This window comes from Hypanus sabinus, chromosome 16 (assembly GCF_030144855.1).
Source record: "Hypanus sabinus isolate sHypSab1 chromosome 16, sHypSab1.hap1, whole genome shotgun sequence".
Taxonomy (NCBI): Eukaryota; Metazoa; Chordata; class Chondrichthyes; order Myliobatiformes; family Dasyatidae; genus Hypanus; species Hypanus sabinus.
This window is the reverse complement of record NC_082721.1, coordinates 16,206,612-16,222,468: the sequence shown is the minus strand read 5'-3', so window position 1 is coordinate 16,222,468 and position 15,857 is coordinate 16,206,612. Positions and strand designations below refer to the sequence as shown.

The 15,857-nt window shown below is 41.2% G+C and overlaps 2 protein-coding genes across 10 annotated transcripts in view; one reads left to right on the top strand and one right to left on the bottom strand.

The window, feature by feature from the left end:
* LOC132406030 (transducin-like enhancer protein 4) overlaps positions 1–6,197 on the top strand; it is a 248,613-nt gene extending 242,416 nt beyond the window's left edge. For 5 of the 8 annotated variants that reach the window (XM_059991186.1, XM_059991184.1, XM_059991183.1 and 2 more), the window contains exon 20: positions 3,325–6,197. In XM_059991186.1, the coding sequence (XP_059847169.1) occupies positions 3,325–3,432 (108 nt within the window). In that variant the 3' untranslated portion in view covers positions 3,433–6,197. The remainder of the gene's footprint in view (positions 1–3,324) is intronic. The other 3 variants (XM_059991188.1, XM_059991189.1, XM_059991190.1) reach the window with 1 other exon arrangement.
* Positions 6,198–10,066: 3,869 nt separating this feature from the next.
* The window catches only part of LOC132406029 (transducin-like enhancer protein 1), a 196,753-nt gene continuing 190,962 nt past the window's right edge, over positions 10,067–15,857 (bottom strand). For both annotated transcript variants that reach the window (XM_059991180.1, XM_059991181.1), the window contains 2 exons: positions 15,147–15,223; positions 10,067–13,100 (listed from right to left, as the gene is read on the bottom strand). In XM_059991180.1, the coding sequence (XP_059847163.1) occupies positions 12,993–13,100; positions 15,147–15,223 (185 nt within the window). In that variant the 3' untranslated portion in view covers positions 10,067–12,992. The remainder of the gene's footprint in view (positions 13,101–15,146; positions 15,224–15,857) is intronic.

Sequence of the window (15,857 nt, the reverse complement as noted above, 5' to 3'; positions counted from 1 at the left end):
CACTGCCTACTAGTGCGAGGTGCAGCTGGTAGAGCAACTGTCTCACAGCACTAGTGACCGAAGCTCAGTCATGGACTTCAGTGGAATTAGAATATTGTGCAGGAACAGACCTTTCCTCTCACAATATTTGTGCTGACCTTGAGGCCATATTCATTAATTAATTCCATCTCCTCCATTCCCTACATGTCTAAGTGCCTCAAACTCTTCTCTCACGTATGTTTTCACTACCACTCTAGGTACAGTGTGCCAGGTACCTGCCACTCTGGATGCCCCTTTAGAAAAGAGAGGAGGAGGAATTTCTTTAGCCAGAGGGTGGTGAATCTGTGGAACTCATTGCCACAGACGGCTGTGGAGGCCAAGTCGTTGGGTATATTTAAAGCAGAAGTTGATAGGTTCTTGATTAGTACAGATATCTTCTTTTAGCTTTTCTAATTTCTTTCTTAAGATTCTTTTTACATTATTTATATTCCTTGAGCACCTTATTTACTCCATGCTGCCTATATTTATTGTAGATCTCTCTCTTTCTCCGAACCAAGTTTCCAATATCCCTTGAAAACCATGGCTCTCTTAAACTTTTAACCTTTCCTTTCAACCTAACAAGAACATAAAGATTCTGTACCCTCAAAATTTCACCTTTAAATGACCTCCATTTTCTCTATTACATACTTCCCATAAAACAAATTGTTCCAATCCACTCCTAAATCCTTTTGCGTCTCCTCAAAGTTAGCCTTTCTCCAATCAAAAATCTCAACCCTGGTTCCAGTCCTATCCTTCTCCATAATTATATTGAAACTAATGGCATTGTGATCACTGGACCCAAAGTGCTCCCCAACACATACCTCCGTCACCTGATCTATCTCATTCCCTAACAGAAGATCCAACACTGCCCCTTCTCTAGTTGGTACCTCTATGTATTGCTGCAAAAAACTATCCTGCACACATTTTACAAACTCCAAACCATCCAGCCCTTTTACAGAATGGGCTTCCCAGTCTGTGTGGAAAATTAAAATCTCCCACAATCACAACCTTGTGCTTACTACAAATATCTGCTATCTCCTTACAAATTTGCTCCTCCAATTCTCACTCCCCATTAGGTAGTCTATAATACACCCCTACAAGTGTTACTACACCTTTCCCATTCCTCAATTCCACCCAAATAGTCTCCCTAGATGAGCCCTCTAATCTATCCTGCCAAAGCACCATTGTAATATTTTCTCTGATAAGCAATGCAACACCTCCCCCTCTTGCCCCTCCGATTCTATCACACCTGAAGCAATGAAATCCAGGAATATTCAGTTGCCAATCACACCCCTCCTGCAACCACGTTTCACTAATAGCCACAACGTCATATTACCAGGTATCAATCCATGCTCTAAGCTCATCCACCTTTCTTACAATGCTCCTAGCATTAAAGTAAATGCATTTAAGAGATTCTCCACCTCTTACACTCTGTTTATCCTTAACGGTGCAAACAACTTTACTATCTTCTTTTTCTTCCTTCTCCCCTACATCTTCGGTCTGAGCGCTCCCCTTCTCTATCACCTGCCTATCCTCCCTCACACACTGTCTACAAGCTTTCTCTATTTGTGAACTAACCTCCTCTCTCCTAGTCTCTTCAATTTGATTCCCACCCCCCAACCATTCTAGTTTAAAGTCTCCCCCAGTAGCCTTAGCAAATCTCCCCGCCAGGATATTGGTCCCCCTAGGATTCAAGTGAAACCCATCCTTCTTGTACAGGTCACACCTGCCCCAAAAGAAGTCCCAATAATCCAGAAACTTGAATCCCTGCCCTTGCTCCAATCCCTCAGCCATGCATTGATCTTCCACCTAATTTCATTCCTACTCTCACTGTCGCGTGGCATAAGCAGTAATCCCGAGATTACTACCTTTGAAGACCTTCTTCTCAACTCCCTTCCTAACTCCCTATATTCACCTTTCAGGACCTCTTTCCTTTTCCTACCTATGTCATTGGTACCTATATGTACCACGACCTCTGGCTCCTCACCCTCCCACTACAGGATATCTTGGACACGATCAGAAACATCCCAGACCCTGGCACCAGGGAGGCAAACAACCATCTGGGTTGCCTGCCTGCATCCACAGAATCACCTATCTGACCCCCTAACTATTGAGTCCCTATTACTACTGCCTTCCTCTTCCTTTCCCTATCCTTCTGAGCCACAGGGTCAGACACTGTGCCAGAGGCACGGCCACTGTTGCTTCCCCCAGGTAGGCTGTCCTCCCCAACAGTACTCAAACCGGAGTACTTATTGTCAAGGGGTACAGCCACTGGGGTACTCTCTAGTACCTGACTCTTCCCCTTCCCTCTCCTAACCGTGACCCACTAGTCTGCCTCCCGTGGCCCTGGTGTGACCACCTGCCTGTAACTCCTCTCTATCAACTCCTCTCTCTCCCTGACCAGACGAAGGTCATCGAGCTGCAGCTCCAGTTCCCTAACACGGTCCCTTAGGAGCTGCAGCTCGGCGCACCTGACACAGATAGGGACGTCCGGGAGGCTCGTAGACTCCAGGACCTCCCACATCTGACACCGAGAACAACAAGCTGCTCTCACACTCATAATTCCCCCTTTCCTCAAATAACAGGAAAAAATTGAAAACTGAACCTACCTTGCCCGTTTCCGCCTAAGCCCGTTGAGCCGAAGCCCTTAAGCCTTCACTCTGCTCCTGGCTCACTCTGCGGCCCGCTGTATAAGGCTGTGTTCCTTTTAAATCTTCCGCACTTCACTGCCCGACGTCACACGCCTGTGCAGTCCCGCCTCTCTTAACCCCGATGAGAAGAAAAAATCAAAATGGCTCCCGCAGCACTCCCATTCCGATTCTCAGACTTCCATCTCCCAATTAAACCCGAATCAGGATTTCTGTAACCTACTCTAAAATCATACATTGCCCCCATTTTTTATCATCTACGTGTCTATCCAAAAATTTCTTTAATGTCCCTAATGTATCTGCTTCTACCACCACATTGGCAGGGTGTTCCATGTACCCAGCATCCTCTGAGTAAAATAACCTACCACTGACATCCACTTGTTTCTTTCCTCCAATCACCTTAAAATTATGCGGCTGGTATTAAACCATTTCCATGGGGAAAAGTTTTGTTCTGTACCTCTTATCGTCTTGTCTACCACTGTCAAGTTGCCTCTCATTCCAACTGAAGTCAAGAATGTTGAGTGAATGGGTCAAGGAGAGTGGAGAGGAAGGTGAAAGGTCATTTAAATAATGTGAATATGGCTTGCTTTGTTAAGAATCAAGCATGTTTTTCTCATTTAAGTTGCTGAGAACATATCTTGTTTGCTTTCCACTCAAGTCAAAGGAATCATCATCGGTGCTGAGCTGCGACATTTCAGTGGATGATAAATATATTGTTACTGGCTCAGGAGACAAGAAGGCTACTGTCTATGAAGTGATCTACTGAGCAGCCACCTTTACGAAGCAAGAAATCTAAAAGGGACACCAAGCTGTTACTGGACGTGGATTTAACGAGGGACAAGGTCAACGACAGCTACTGCCAAAGCAGACTGCATATGTACTGTTAAAAGCTGCAATATACTATAGAGTGGAACCTTCAGATAGAATTAGACATAAGAAAGGCTCGCGTACCTGGGGCATTTGTCTTGTTTATGCAACATAGTAAACCTGTAATTGTGGAAAGTGTATATATTTCTTAAAAAAAAATTTGCAATCAATGCTGTAGCCACTAACAATCATTCATTCATGAAGACCTTCTTTATTGTCTTTGCCTTTGGAACGCAGGGCTCCTGTTGTATTTAATTGCTCAACTACATTCAACAATGTCTAGGGGACAAATGCACTGTGTAGAACTAATTTGTGCTTTAAACAGCAGTTACAACATGAAGTTTAGAATGCTATCATCTTTAATCCTAGTCCTCATTTCTTTTCTGACAAGACTTGTGCCACTTTTCCTATGTAGGGCACGACTCTGCAGAACATCACCACAGAGGATAAAGGTTTCCGTTTGACTTTTAACTTGGCCTGTGATCATTTTTCCAACCCACTGGTGGAGCAGGGGAAGCAGAGTCAGTCAATTCAAAGGGAATTCGAAAGGCCTCGAGGGAAATTGATGTGTAGGGTTATGGGGGAAAGAGCAGGTGAATGGGGCGGACAAGATTACTTCAAAGGTTAATGAACAGAGAACCCTCCTTCAGTGTTAAGATAATTATATACTTTCAACAAACAACGGGCAACCATTAATGTTAGAACAGATTATTAAAACAGAGATGAGGAGGAACTTCTTTAGTCAGAGGGTGGTAAATCTGTGGAATTAATTGCCACAGATGGCTGTGGAGGCCAAGACATTGGGTATATTTAAAGCAGAGATTGACAGGTTCTTAATTAGTAAGCGTGTCAAAGACCATGGGGAGAAGGCAGGAAGGCAGGGTTAATAAGTCAGCCTTGGTGGAATGGTGAAGCAGGCTCGATAGGCCTAATTCTGGTTCTGTCTTATGAGCTCATATGGCAGTCACCTGCTCCCTCCTCAGCCTTTCATACCAATATAACCAAGTGCAATGTTGGCAATTTCAAAATATCGTATGCCTCCAGAGAACCCCTTCTCTATATCCTCCCCAAACTACTTTTGAAATTTATTTCTCTTTATAGAAATTTTGAACTTGATGATTGCAAGTTGGATTATGACGTTGGGTCTCACTTCTCATAAAGGAGGAAGGACACCACGTCACACAAGAGGCCCTATAAAACGTATGGAATGAATACACACTTGTGTAGAACTGGCAGAACAGGACCGGTGAAGTAGTGCACTGTGATTCAAAGAAATAGAGGCTAGGGGAAAGGTGAATGGAGGCACTGAACATGTGATGTAACTATATTATATTGCAGCTTCAAAAAAGAAATTTGCACTCTTATGTGCATTTTAAGAACAAGCTTCTCTTTTGTACAGGTCAATGTAAGTGACTGACTGTAGAACCCTGCTGTATAGTTAATAAACAAGCTGATTAAACAGGTAAAACTCTGCATCTTTGAGTGTCCCATAACTGAATAGGAAAAGCAAAAACTACAGGAGTGAAAATGTCAATATTGATATTACTGATTTAATTATTCATAGCGCTTATGGAAGCTGAGACAATCATTCAGTTCATGAATGGCCCAGTTTCTGAACATTAATAAACAGGATCTGTCTCACGATAAAACACAGGTCAGTTCAGACCACAGGATATATGAGCAGAATTAGGCCAATCAGCCTACTGAGTGCCAATCTCCCCTAACACAGTCAAAAGAGGCTATCGTCATGTGCACATGTACCAAAGGATAATTATCCATCAGGATTTGAACAGCTTGGGAAGATGGATTCACAAAAGGTAGCTATTACTTTTCGAGAAATAAGAGTTGTAGCTTGAGATGGCTTGGTAGCTTGAAGGGGTAGACTTTATCGCAGTCGTTTCAAGTTTTCTTGTGGGAAATTGATGTGGAAGATCTGGGGGATTGTAGTGGAGTGGGCTGGCAGAAACATAAGTGTTTGAGGATTAAAGGAAGGAAAGTAATAATCTCTTGTGACCTGGCATGGTGAACAAGGATATTGAAGTTAAGGGGATTGTGGAAGTAGAATAGAGCATACAGAACCAGGCCTGTCGTGCATTTATAAACACATTTCTGACTCTAACCTGAAGATGTGAACATCCATTTCTCCTTCCAGGGACTTTTTTTCTCCCTCGTCCTTCCCTCTTCTTCTATTCTCCTCTCCGGCCTCCTACCACTCCCCTCACCTGCCTATCACTCCACGTTTGTGCCCTTCCTCCTTCCTTTTTACCTTTGGTCCATGCTCCTCGCCTATCAGATTTCTTTTCCAGCTAACACCTACCAGCTTCTTAATTCAGCCTCCCCCTCTCCTCTACCCACCTAGCTCCACCGACCACCTTGTTCTCCTTCCCCTCTCCCCAACCTTTGTATTCTGGTATCTGCTCTTTTCCTTTCCAGTCCTGAAGAAAGGTTTCAGCCCGAAATGTCAGCTATTTATTCATTTCCATACCTGCTGCCCGACCTGTGGAGTTCCTTGTGCATTTTTTGTCTATACAGGTTTCCTCCCACTATCCGAAGGTAGAGCATTCCTATGAAACCGTTTGTAAGCCAAAATGGTGTAAAGTGAAGAAGCAATTACCATTAATTTATATGGGAAAAATTTTTGAGCGTTCCTGGACCCAAAAAATAACCTACCAAATAGCACATTAAAAACCTAAAATAACACTAACATATAGTGAAAGTATAGTAAATACACAGCCTATATAAAGTAGAAGTAATGTAGGTACAGCATAGTTTCACTTACCAGAATCAGGGAGATCCAGCCAAAACCGACTTGTAGGGAAAAAAATCGGCGCGTACACGCATGCAGGCACACCTGCCCGCAAAAGACTTTACGGTCATGGTAGTCTTTCTCAGGGTAAACACAAGTTTAAAGTGGGTGCCTTTTTTCGTAAAAGCGAAAATCCTCTTCCAATTTCTTTCAGTTAGTGAAAACAGGAACTAATGTAAGTCTTTTATAAAAGAGAAGTGGCGTAAAGAAGGGGACACCTATAATGCTTTTCATTGGGAGGTGGAAATGGTTTAAAAAGTGGTTGTGCTTCAGTTCGGTTCAATATCACGATTAAAAAACATCTTACAGAAAAGTCCCCTAATAGTCGGTATGCATGCCAAAGAACATTTAGAATTAAATTATATTGCTGGCTACACCCTGACAGAAGTGTATCAGTGACCTTCCTTAAACAGAACAGGTCCTTCAGCCCATGCTATCCAAATGTCTGAGCTAGTTTCATTTGCTGGAATTTGGCTTATAACTCACTAAATAATATTGATACATGCACTAGTCCGAATGCCTTTTAAACATTGTGATTGTACCCACTGCTATAACTCCCTTTGACAACTTATTCCATATACCTACCATCTTGTGTGTGGCAAAAGTTACTCCTTAGATCCCTTTTCTCTTTCCCCTTTGTTTAAAACTATACCCTCTAGTTTTGTTCTGAGTTTTTATAATATTTTATTTATGTTTATCTATATCAATCTATTTATTTTACTTATTTATTGAGATGCAACACTGAATAGGCCCTTATGGCCCTTAAAGGCACACCACCCAACAGTCCCCCATTTTAACCCTAGCCTAATCATGGGATCATTTACAATGACCAATTAACCTGCAGTAGATCTTTGGACTGTGGGAGGAAACCAGACCACCTGGAGGAAAACAACATGGTCATGGGGAGAATGTACAAACTCCTTATAGGCCGTGGCAGGAATTGAACCCAGGTTGCCTGTACTGAAAAGTGCTATGCTAACCATTATGCTACCACGTTGGGGAAAAAAAATTGACCACCCTCCTTACCTATGCCTTTTATGGTTTTATATACCTCTATAAAGTCACCCCTCAGCTTCCTGTGCTCCAGGGTAAAATAGTTCCAACCTCTTCTTGTAATTCCAGCTCTAGTACTATCCTCAAACTTCAGAAGAGTTCTGAACTCTTACCAGCTTAAAAAAAAACTTTCAGTGGGTGGCGAACTCCATGCTTGGTTGTAAGATGACATCACAACTCCTGTACTTAGTGCTCTAACCAATGAATTCAAGCATACTCAATGGCCTCTTCATCACCCTGTCTACCTTTGTTGCAATTTCAATGGAACTATATACCCATATCCCAAATTCCTTTTGTTCTATAGCACTCTTCCTTGGCCTTATCATTTACTGTGAATATCCTGCCCTGGTTTAACTTACCGAGATGCAAGACTTCAAGCAAAATTCCATCTCTTTGCCTATTCCCCCAGTTGAGCAACATTTTGTTGTAATCTAGACAAGAAAATAAGTTGGAAACTTTCTTTCATCCCACCTCACTGTATGGACTGTTTGCTGTGATAGAGACAACTGGAAATTAATTTCTAGGCAGTAGCAATAAACATATAATTAGCACAAGCCAAGTTGAGAATACAATGCATTGTTACTTGTTTAAATCTGGCAGTAAAAGCTGAATTTCTAGAAATAAAGAAAATTCTGCAATTAATGCAAGATCAAAATGACTGAATGTAAATTCAAAACTGCTAGAAATGCACTAAAACATGCTTTCCTTCTATTTGCCAGCAAAAAAAAATCCAGAGTTGGAGTCCCTAAAGGTTAATTTGCAGGTTGAGTTGGTGGAGAGGAAGGCAACTTCAATGTTAGCATTATTTTCAAGAGGACTTGAATATAAAAGCAAGGATGCAATGTTGAGGCCTTGTAAGGCTCTGGTGAGACCTCACTTGGAGTACTGTGAGCAGTTTTTGGTCCCTTACCTAAGAAAGGATATGCTGACGTTGGAGAGGGTTCAAAGGAGGTTCATGAAAATGATTCCGTGATTGAAGTTTGCTCGATGGCTCTGGGCCTCTGCTCACTGCAATTCAGAAGAATGATGGGTGACCTCATTGAAACCTATTGAATGTTGAAAGGACTCAAAAGAGCAGATGTTTCCTATGGTGGGGAAGTCGTAAGACCAGAGGACATAGCCTCAGAATAGAAGGGGCACCCTTTTAGAATAGAGGTGAGGAAGAACTTCTTCAGACAGAGAGTGGAGAATCTGTGGAATTGTGTTACCACAGGCAACTTTGGAAGCCAAGTCATTGGGTATATTTAAGGTAGAGTTTGATAGATCCTTGATTAGTTAAGGTAGGAGATTGGGGCTGAGAGGGAAATTGGATCAGCCGTGATGAAATGGTCCAGCAGACTCAATGGACCAAATGGTCTTAATTTTGCTCCTAAATCTTATGGTCTTATATTTACTTGTGGCTTAAATGTAACTTGTATTTTGATAATAGCTTTATCTGCCACTGCATCTTAGTTAGTGAATAACATTCTCTACTATCTAGGCATTTTTTACTCAACAAGACAATAAAAGACCAATCAGAAATTAACCTGCATTGAAGCTCATAGATCCAGTGGAAGAACTCCATTACTCTTCAGATGGTGCCATGGGATTGCTGCCCTCTACTTAAAAGAAATATTTATTTATATAGCAACTATGCTCCTTTCAGGATGTTTCATAGTCCTCGGTGTCCAATAAAATCCTTTTGAAGTGCCAGTCAATTGGTACATGGGAAGCTCCCACACAGCTGATAGTGCCCTAGTCTGCTTTTTGTGACATTGAGACAAAGAAATATATGGGTCAGGACACCAGGCAGTATACTGTAACACACGCGGGGTGTTCCTACACAGCAAGTCAGGCAGAATCTATGGAAGGGAATGCACAGCTGATGTTTCAGGCTGAAATGCTTCCTCAGAACTAGGAGACAGAGATCCTGCTCTCCCTCCCCATCAACTCTTCTTGGAAATAGTGTCTGTGATCCAGTCACTGGGTGTATTGAATGCAGAGCTTGACAGGTTCTTGATTGGACATGGCATCCGAGGTCATGGGGAGTGGGACTGAGGAGGGAAAAAACAAGGATCAGCCATGATTGAATGGTGGAGCAGACTCAATGGGCCAAATGGCCTAATACTGCTCCTATGTCTAATGATCTAAGAGCAGAAAGGGTCTCAACTTGATGTAGCAATATGCACATTTCCTTAGAAATGCGATGCTCAAACCACTGAGGACCAAACTCAATGTGTTGAATAGCCTAATTCTCCCCTATGGTCTAATGGATGAATGGCCTAATTGTGCTCCGACGTCTTATGGTCATACACTCTGACCTGATATATACTTACCTATGATTTCAAAGATAATTTAACCAACTGAGCCATAGTTGACAACCTTCAGTGTTAAAGAGCCCTCTGACCAATGGCTCAACAAAAAGATGGCAATCCCAATGGTATTCCCTCAGAACTGAATCAAGGTGCTGGGCACCATCAAGTCTTTCAGTTCAGAGGATGGCAACTGGGGCCTTTCTGCCTTGGATATCCTCGAAAGTGTAGTCAGCATCCTTACCATAAAGTCACTTCCCATCTCACATCACAGCATCAGAGGGCCATCGGACCTTAAATTTGGCTGCAATTTTCTTTCTAGATTGACATGTTTACGGTTAACAGACCCAAGAATTTATTTAAGTTGACACAAAATACAAACATCACATACAAAATAGTTTATTGGGATTTTAAAGGCATAAACTACAAATTCACCCCAAACTGGGATGTAAAAGCATGAGACATGGAAGAATTTTGGACATTACAAATCACCATATTGGGCGACAAAAATATCTGGGTGTCACTGAAGAATTTAGCGATGTATTCATTTCTTCCAGGAGGAAGGCAGAGGCACGGTTACCATCGAAACCAAATATACAAGTTGACAATTAGGGCAATCTTAAATGTTTACAGTGATTACTTTACCAGTGGAGACAAAAAAAAAATGTACACAACCCTCTTTCATTACAACATCCATGAAGAGGAATAGGCTCTGAGGACCTGAACACACCAGAGCTCATCTTCAAAGTCACCTGAACTCTTCCTATTCCATTGTACCAAAGCCAAATGAACCAGAAATGTCTACATTTGGCCAAGAGGAAGGGAACATTCAGAGCCTAGTTTAGAATAAGAGTAAGATGTCATGGCGGACATTCAAATCAGTCAAATCGGACTGATAATTTATTTGGTTTCAACGCCACTATATGTACTGGTCAACAGCTAATCTCCTGTCATGGAGACGACAAAATAGAACTTAATGATTCTCAGTAACACACACAAAGTGCTCAAGGAACTCAGCAGGTCAGGCAGCATTTACGGAGAGGAATAAACAGTTGGCGTTTCAGGATGAGGTCCTTCGCATTTTGTGTGTGTGGGTGTGTGTGTGTTACCCCTGGATTTCCAGCATCTGCAGTGTTAATGATTCTCAGACCCAGAAGGTCCATGACTTTATCCAAGTTTATCACCTGTCAAGCTTAACCATTCCACCCCCCCAAAAAAAAAATCAAACAATGTTGGCCATTTTAGACTATTTAGGAAAAGCCAAAAGTTCTTAAAAACTGGATGCAATAAAGTTGATGTATTCACCAGACACATCTAGGTAGCCTACACCATGAGGAGAAAGTGCGTGTGTGCATGTGTATCCAGGTAATCCGGTGTTTTTGAAGTAAACAGATGGTTAGAAAATGCCAATCTACCTTTAAAACCAACAAAAACTGAACGGTTAAATACCCTTAGAACCCAGTTTGATGTTCGGCTCCCTACTGAATGAGCTACACAAGGGTTAACAGTGGCATTAAATCAACCACAGGCCCTTTTAAAGGTATTAGGAGATCAGGACTTGGGTGGAAAATTGCTCTCGATGACTCATCAGCCATTTTATAAGCTGTCAGGCAACGTTGGGACTATGGTTGCAAGCCAAGTTTTCCTGGGTCAGATATTGGAGGGGTGCCCCCCATTCTGGCATACTCTATAATGGCAGCTTTTGGCAAACGCTGGAAGGCAACCAATGGATGTGGAACCACGCATCAAAGAACAAGTGTTTTGAAGAATGAAACGAAGTAAGATGAAAAGAAGGACAACAAATGAATACCTTTGTAATTATTGCTTTTAACATTGTGAATGATGAGAGAGAAGGAAAAATAGATAAAATGAAAATATGGCAACAAATTTCTCCGGAGAGCATGTCTGACCAAAACCACGAGGCCATGTTGTAAATTAGAAATGAAAAGTAATTGCTTTGAAGCCTAGATGCAAGTAGGACGAGCTGCTTCTCCTATAATAGTCATTTTATTACCATATTTATACATTGGCTTTGAAGGAAAAAAATTGCCCAGATATTAAAATAAACCAAATGGTTTTAAAACTGCGTGGAGCTCTTTGCAAATATAAGCTGACGACGGTTTCCTATAAACTTGATTAATAAATCCATGAGGTTGCATAACCCAGGTTTCAGAAACATGCTCGAGTGAATTGCAACATTGAAACCCAAATGGACAACTGTCATAACAGGCTGTAATTCTTCAAGTCAAGTAGCACAAGTTGCTTCAAATCTATGGTCTGGACTGCAGCCACTTGATGCCATAGCACTTGTACCCAAATGAGATGTATTTTTCTAGTGAATGAAATAGATTGTTAAACAGAGTGTTTTTCCCTTTCCTAAAAGCAACTCATTTTGCTACATCGCACTTATGACTCTCTGCATTAAGTGTAAACCTTGTGCTCGCCTCCTCGCTCACCTGGAGATCTCCCTTAAAGTTCCAAAGAGCCAATTGCTCCACACTGTAAGGAGGTAGTCTCAAACAATGGTGGAATTTGTAATCCTTGCCAAAGCAGGGAAGCAGCCAAACGATGAATACTAACTTCAAGCAATGACAAACCTTGAAATCTGTACAGGCAACTGGAAATGGAACCAAAATTTTAAAGCAGTCAACTTCTAAATCCACATTTGAACTGCTGCCTATAAATGCTAACACACAAACACTAGTTTATATTAGGGCAGAAGGAGACTGGGAAGGAGAAGAGTAAGCCAAGGTTTTAAATTTCACACTGTTCTACAAATGAACAGCGCAAAATAAAATGATGAATTTCATGTACGGTTTAAAGCTTTGTTTGTGATGGAAAAGCAGGACAAAGTTCCATTGGTGTCATAACTGGTTAGATCCAGAGGCAGCAAGGAGTTACATTGTCTTAAACAATTATTTCCCCTAACCCAATGGTGAATTTCAAAGTTCCAGATAACAAAACAGAGAAATAAAATAAATTGTACAATGAATGTGTTACCCTAAACGTTAGCATTAATCATGGTGTGAGCTGGACCACGAGATCGTGAGGTGAACAAACCTTCCTCCTCAGATGAGAATTCACCACTTTGGTCAATTTAGAAATCCTTTCTTGTTAAAACAAGTTGAAGTTAAATTCCAATAACCAGAACAAGGCCACACAAAACAGTCTTCCAATGCGGAGGTGGACTCTGATGAAGTGTTCCTTGGGTAATGTGGTTAACTGATCCAGGCGCAATGTCTCTATTAAATGCTTGTCCCCACCCCGTCCCATTTCCATTCCCTCCTCTCCCTGGAAAGAACTGAATTCTCAGTAAATTACTTCATACACTGTGGCTTTCTTGTCCCCTGAGCCAGTAACAACATATTGGTCGTCAACCGAGATGTCACAGCATAGCACAGATGATGACTCTTTGGACTGGAATAAAAAGAGAAAAAACATTGATCACTAACTATAAGTAAATAACACTTGAAAATGAGAGTGAAACACAACATTTTAAATTTTATTTTAACTTAGTTTTAACCAACTGCACAGCCATCTGCCTTTTCCTGAAGGCATTAGAATGGCTGGATCAAAATCTCTCAAGTGCAAACCACCATCACTGTCCCCTTAAAAAAATAAATGTTTCATACATGCTTTCTTATGTTTGAATTCAAGCTATTCCATGGGGGGAGCAACCCAACTCAACTGTACGCGTTCACCCTATCAAGTTAATGAGAATTTGGAATTTGACATCATTTTGCAACTGGAGACAACTAATCTTTGTTGAAGAATTAACTCAAGCTATTGTTCTTTTCTGCTTTATAAACATATATATTGAAGACAGATACTCCACCTTCAAAATGCTCTGCCAATTAATAAGATCATCACCTTCACAAGAACTCATTGTGAACATAGACTCAAATCCGAATTCCTTTTGGGCACAGCTTAGAGACCATTTGTGACTTACAAACTAGTTGTAACATGCTAGCTGAGGGAAAATTAGGTTGCATCTTAACCAACTTATTATTTTCTGCTGTTGTGATTTTGGACAGTGATGATAATCATATCCCTCCTGCAGACAAATGTTAGCAAAAGCAGACGATAAGCATCAGACTTTTTACGTTGCTGTGCTCACCAAGCTTGGCAATTAGCTTGCAGATGTTTCATCACCAGTCAAGATGACAAATTCAGTGCATAGTTGTTAGTGTTTCTTTCTGAGAGTGCTTGCATTTACATAGGTCCCTGTTTGCTTGCCTCGGTCCTAATTTGGTACCCCTTCAGTTGACCTTCAGTAGACTTGTGCTTCTTTAGCTCTTAAGGATTTGTAAATGGTGTCTATTTCGATATGTTTATTTATGGAGTTATCAGAAGAGAATCAAACCAGTAGAATTCAAACGTCAACCGAAGGGGCAGCCAATCAAGACCGAGGCAAGTGAAAGGGACATATATAAATGCGAGGTGACAAAACGTTTGCAGGTTAATTGCCCAGCTTCAACAAGCACTACAACATCAAATGCTATCTATATTCACCACCATACTAAGCATCAAGCTATTTGCCCAGTTATCTACTTACACCCTTCAAAAGATGTTCACCATTACCTTCTTTCAGCACAGAGCAATTCAATGCATCAATCTTAGCGAAAACCCATGACAACATCTCCCCAGCTCCCCACACTCTTAACGGTCAAATCAAAATTGACTAGTGGGAAGTAAAGTCCAAACTCACCGAAACCCGGAGGAACTCAAATGGGCAATGGTATGACATGCAACCATTGAACGTGCCTAAGTTAAACATTGAAAACTTTGGGTTTTCAATGAGGAAACAAGGTAGAAACTGAGCAGTTCAACAGCAGTGACTGCGGTCCTTTTCTATCACAACTATAAAACAGCCCACGTATCAGAGATGCCTCAAACAAGGAGATTGGGAAGTGTGGTCAGGGATGAGTGGTGAAACGTTTGCAAGAATAGAACTTGGAAGAATGTAGCAGCAAAATGGATTAATCCAATTAACACTTACTGATCTCTGCATAGCTCAAGAGCAACCACAACACAACTAGTCAAACCATTGCCTGAAGGCAGACACTCAGTGATTCAGGAACAGCTTCTTCCCCTCTGCCATCAGATTTCTGAATGCACACAGAACCCATGGACACTACCTCTCTACTTTTTTCCTTTCTTTTAGCACCACTTATTTAACTTCAAAAAAATACATACTTCTAACTGTAATTCAGTTTTTATTACTATGTATATACAATATACTGCTGCCGTATAACACATTTCACAACGGATGCCTGTGATATTAAACCTGACTCCGACCATTTACAAGTAATGCTCAAACACTCTTAAAAGCAGTAATTATGTACAAACACTTTCTCTTTTCAATCGCACACCACAAATCAATTAACTGCTATTTTTACCCAACATATACTGATGCAAATATTATCATTCCTACTTGATAACCCACTTGATATTGTTTCTTACCTGGAATATACTTGCTCCGTATGGTACTCTCCATGCATTTAACAAGTTATCTTTTCCAGTGCTTACAAACCATTTACCTGTAGAGACACAAAGGCATTGTATGAATGGTGGAGCTGCAGACATTGTTCAATGCTAGCAGTAGCCATTTCCAACCAAAGCAAAGTTTGCTTCTTGGGCTTTGATTAACCCAGTTTTACCATTCCCCCAGTGACTACTTTGTTTGTCCTTGTTTTAAAAAGAAATTTACACTAAGAAATTTGCTGAGAGGAATTATAAAGTCCTGTGTAATAAAGGAGACTGACATCAGCAGAGATGACCATTGACTCAAGCCATTACCACACACTCTATATAATGCAGCCAGTCAAAATAACCAATGCCCACCTAATCTCTTGCCTAGTCATTTCTCCCAGCAGTTTTTCCCAAGGAATCAGTCACTTCTTCAATGAGGAAGTATCTTGAATGGATAATTTGACTCTCAAGGACTTGATGCTTTTATTTGTTCTCCAGTGCCACATAACCTTCTGCCAAAGTTACCTCCCTATCCTTGAAGACCCATGTTGCGTTCAACACTCAAATAAGAAACCTCCCACAAAATCTACTCAATGCACTGCCAAAAGAAATGGGAACAGAATGGTAATCAAAGCTTCCAAAGTAAATGTCAATAGCATTAATTGTGTAGATGTTTAATATTTTTAAAAGGTACTCGGGATC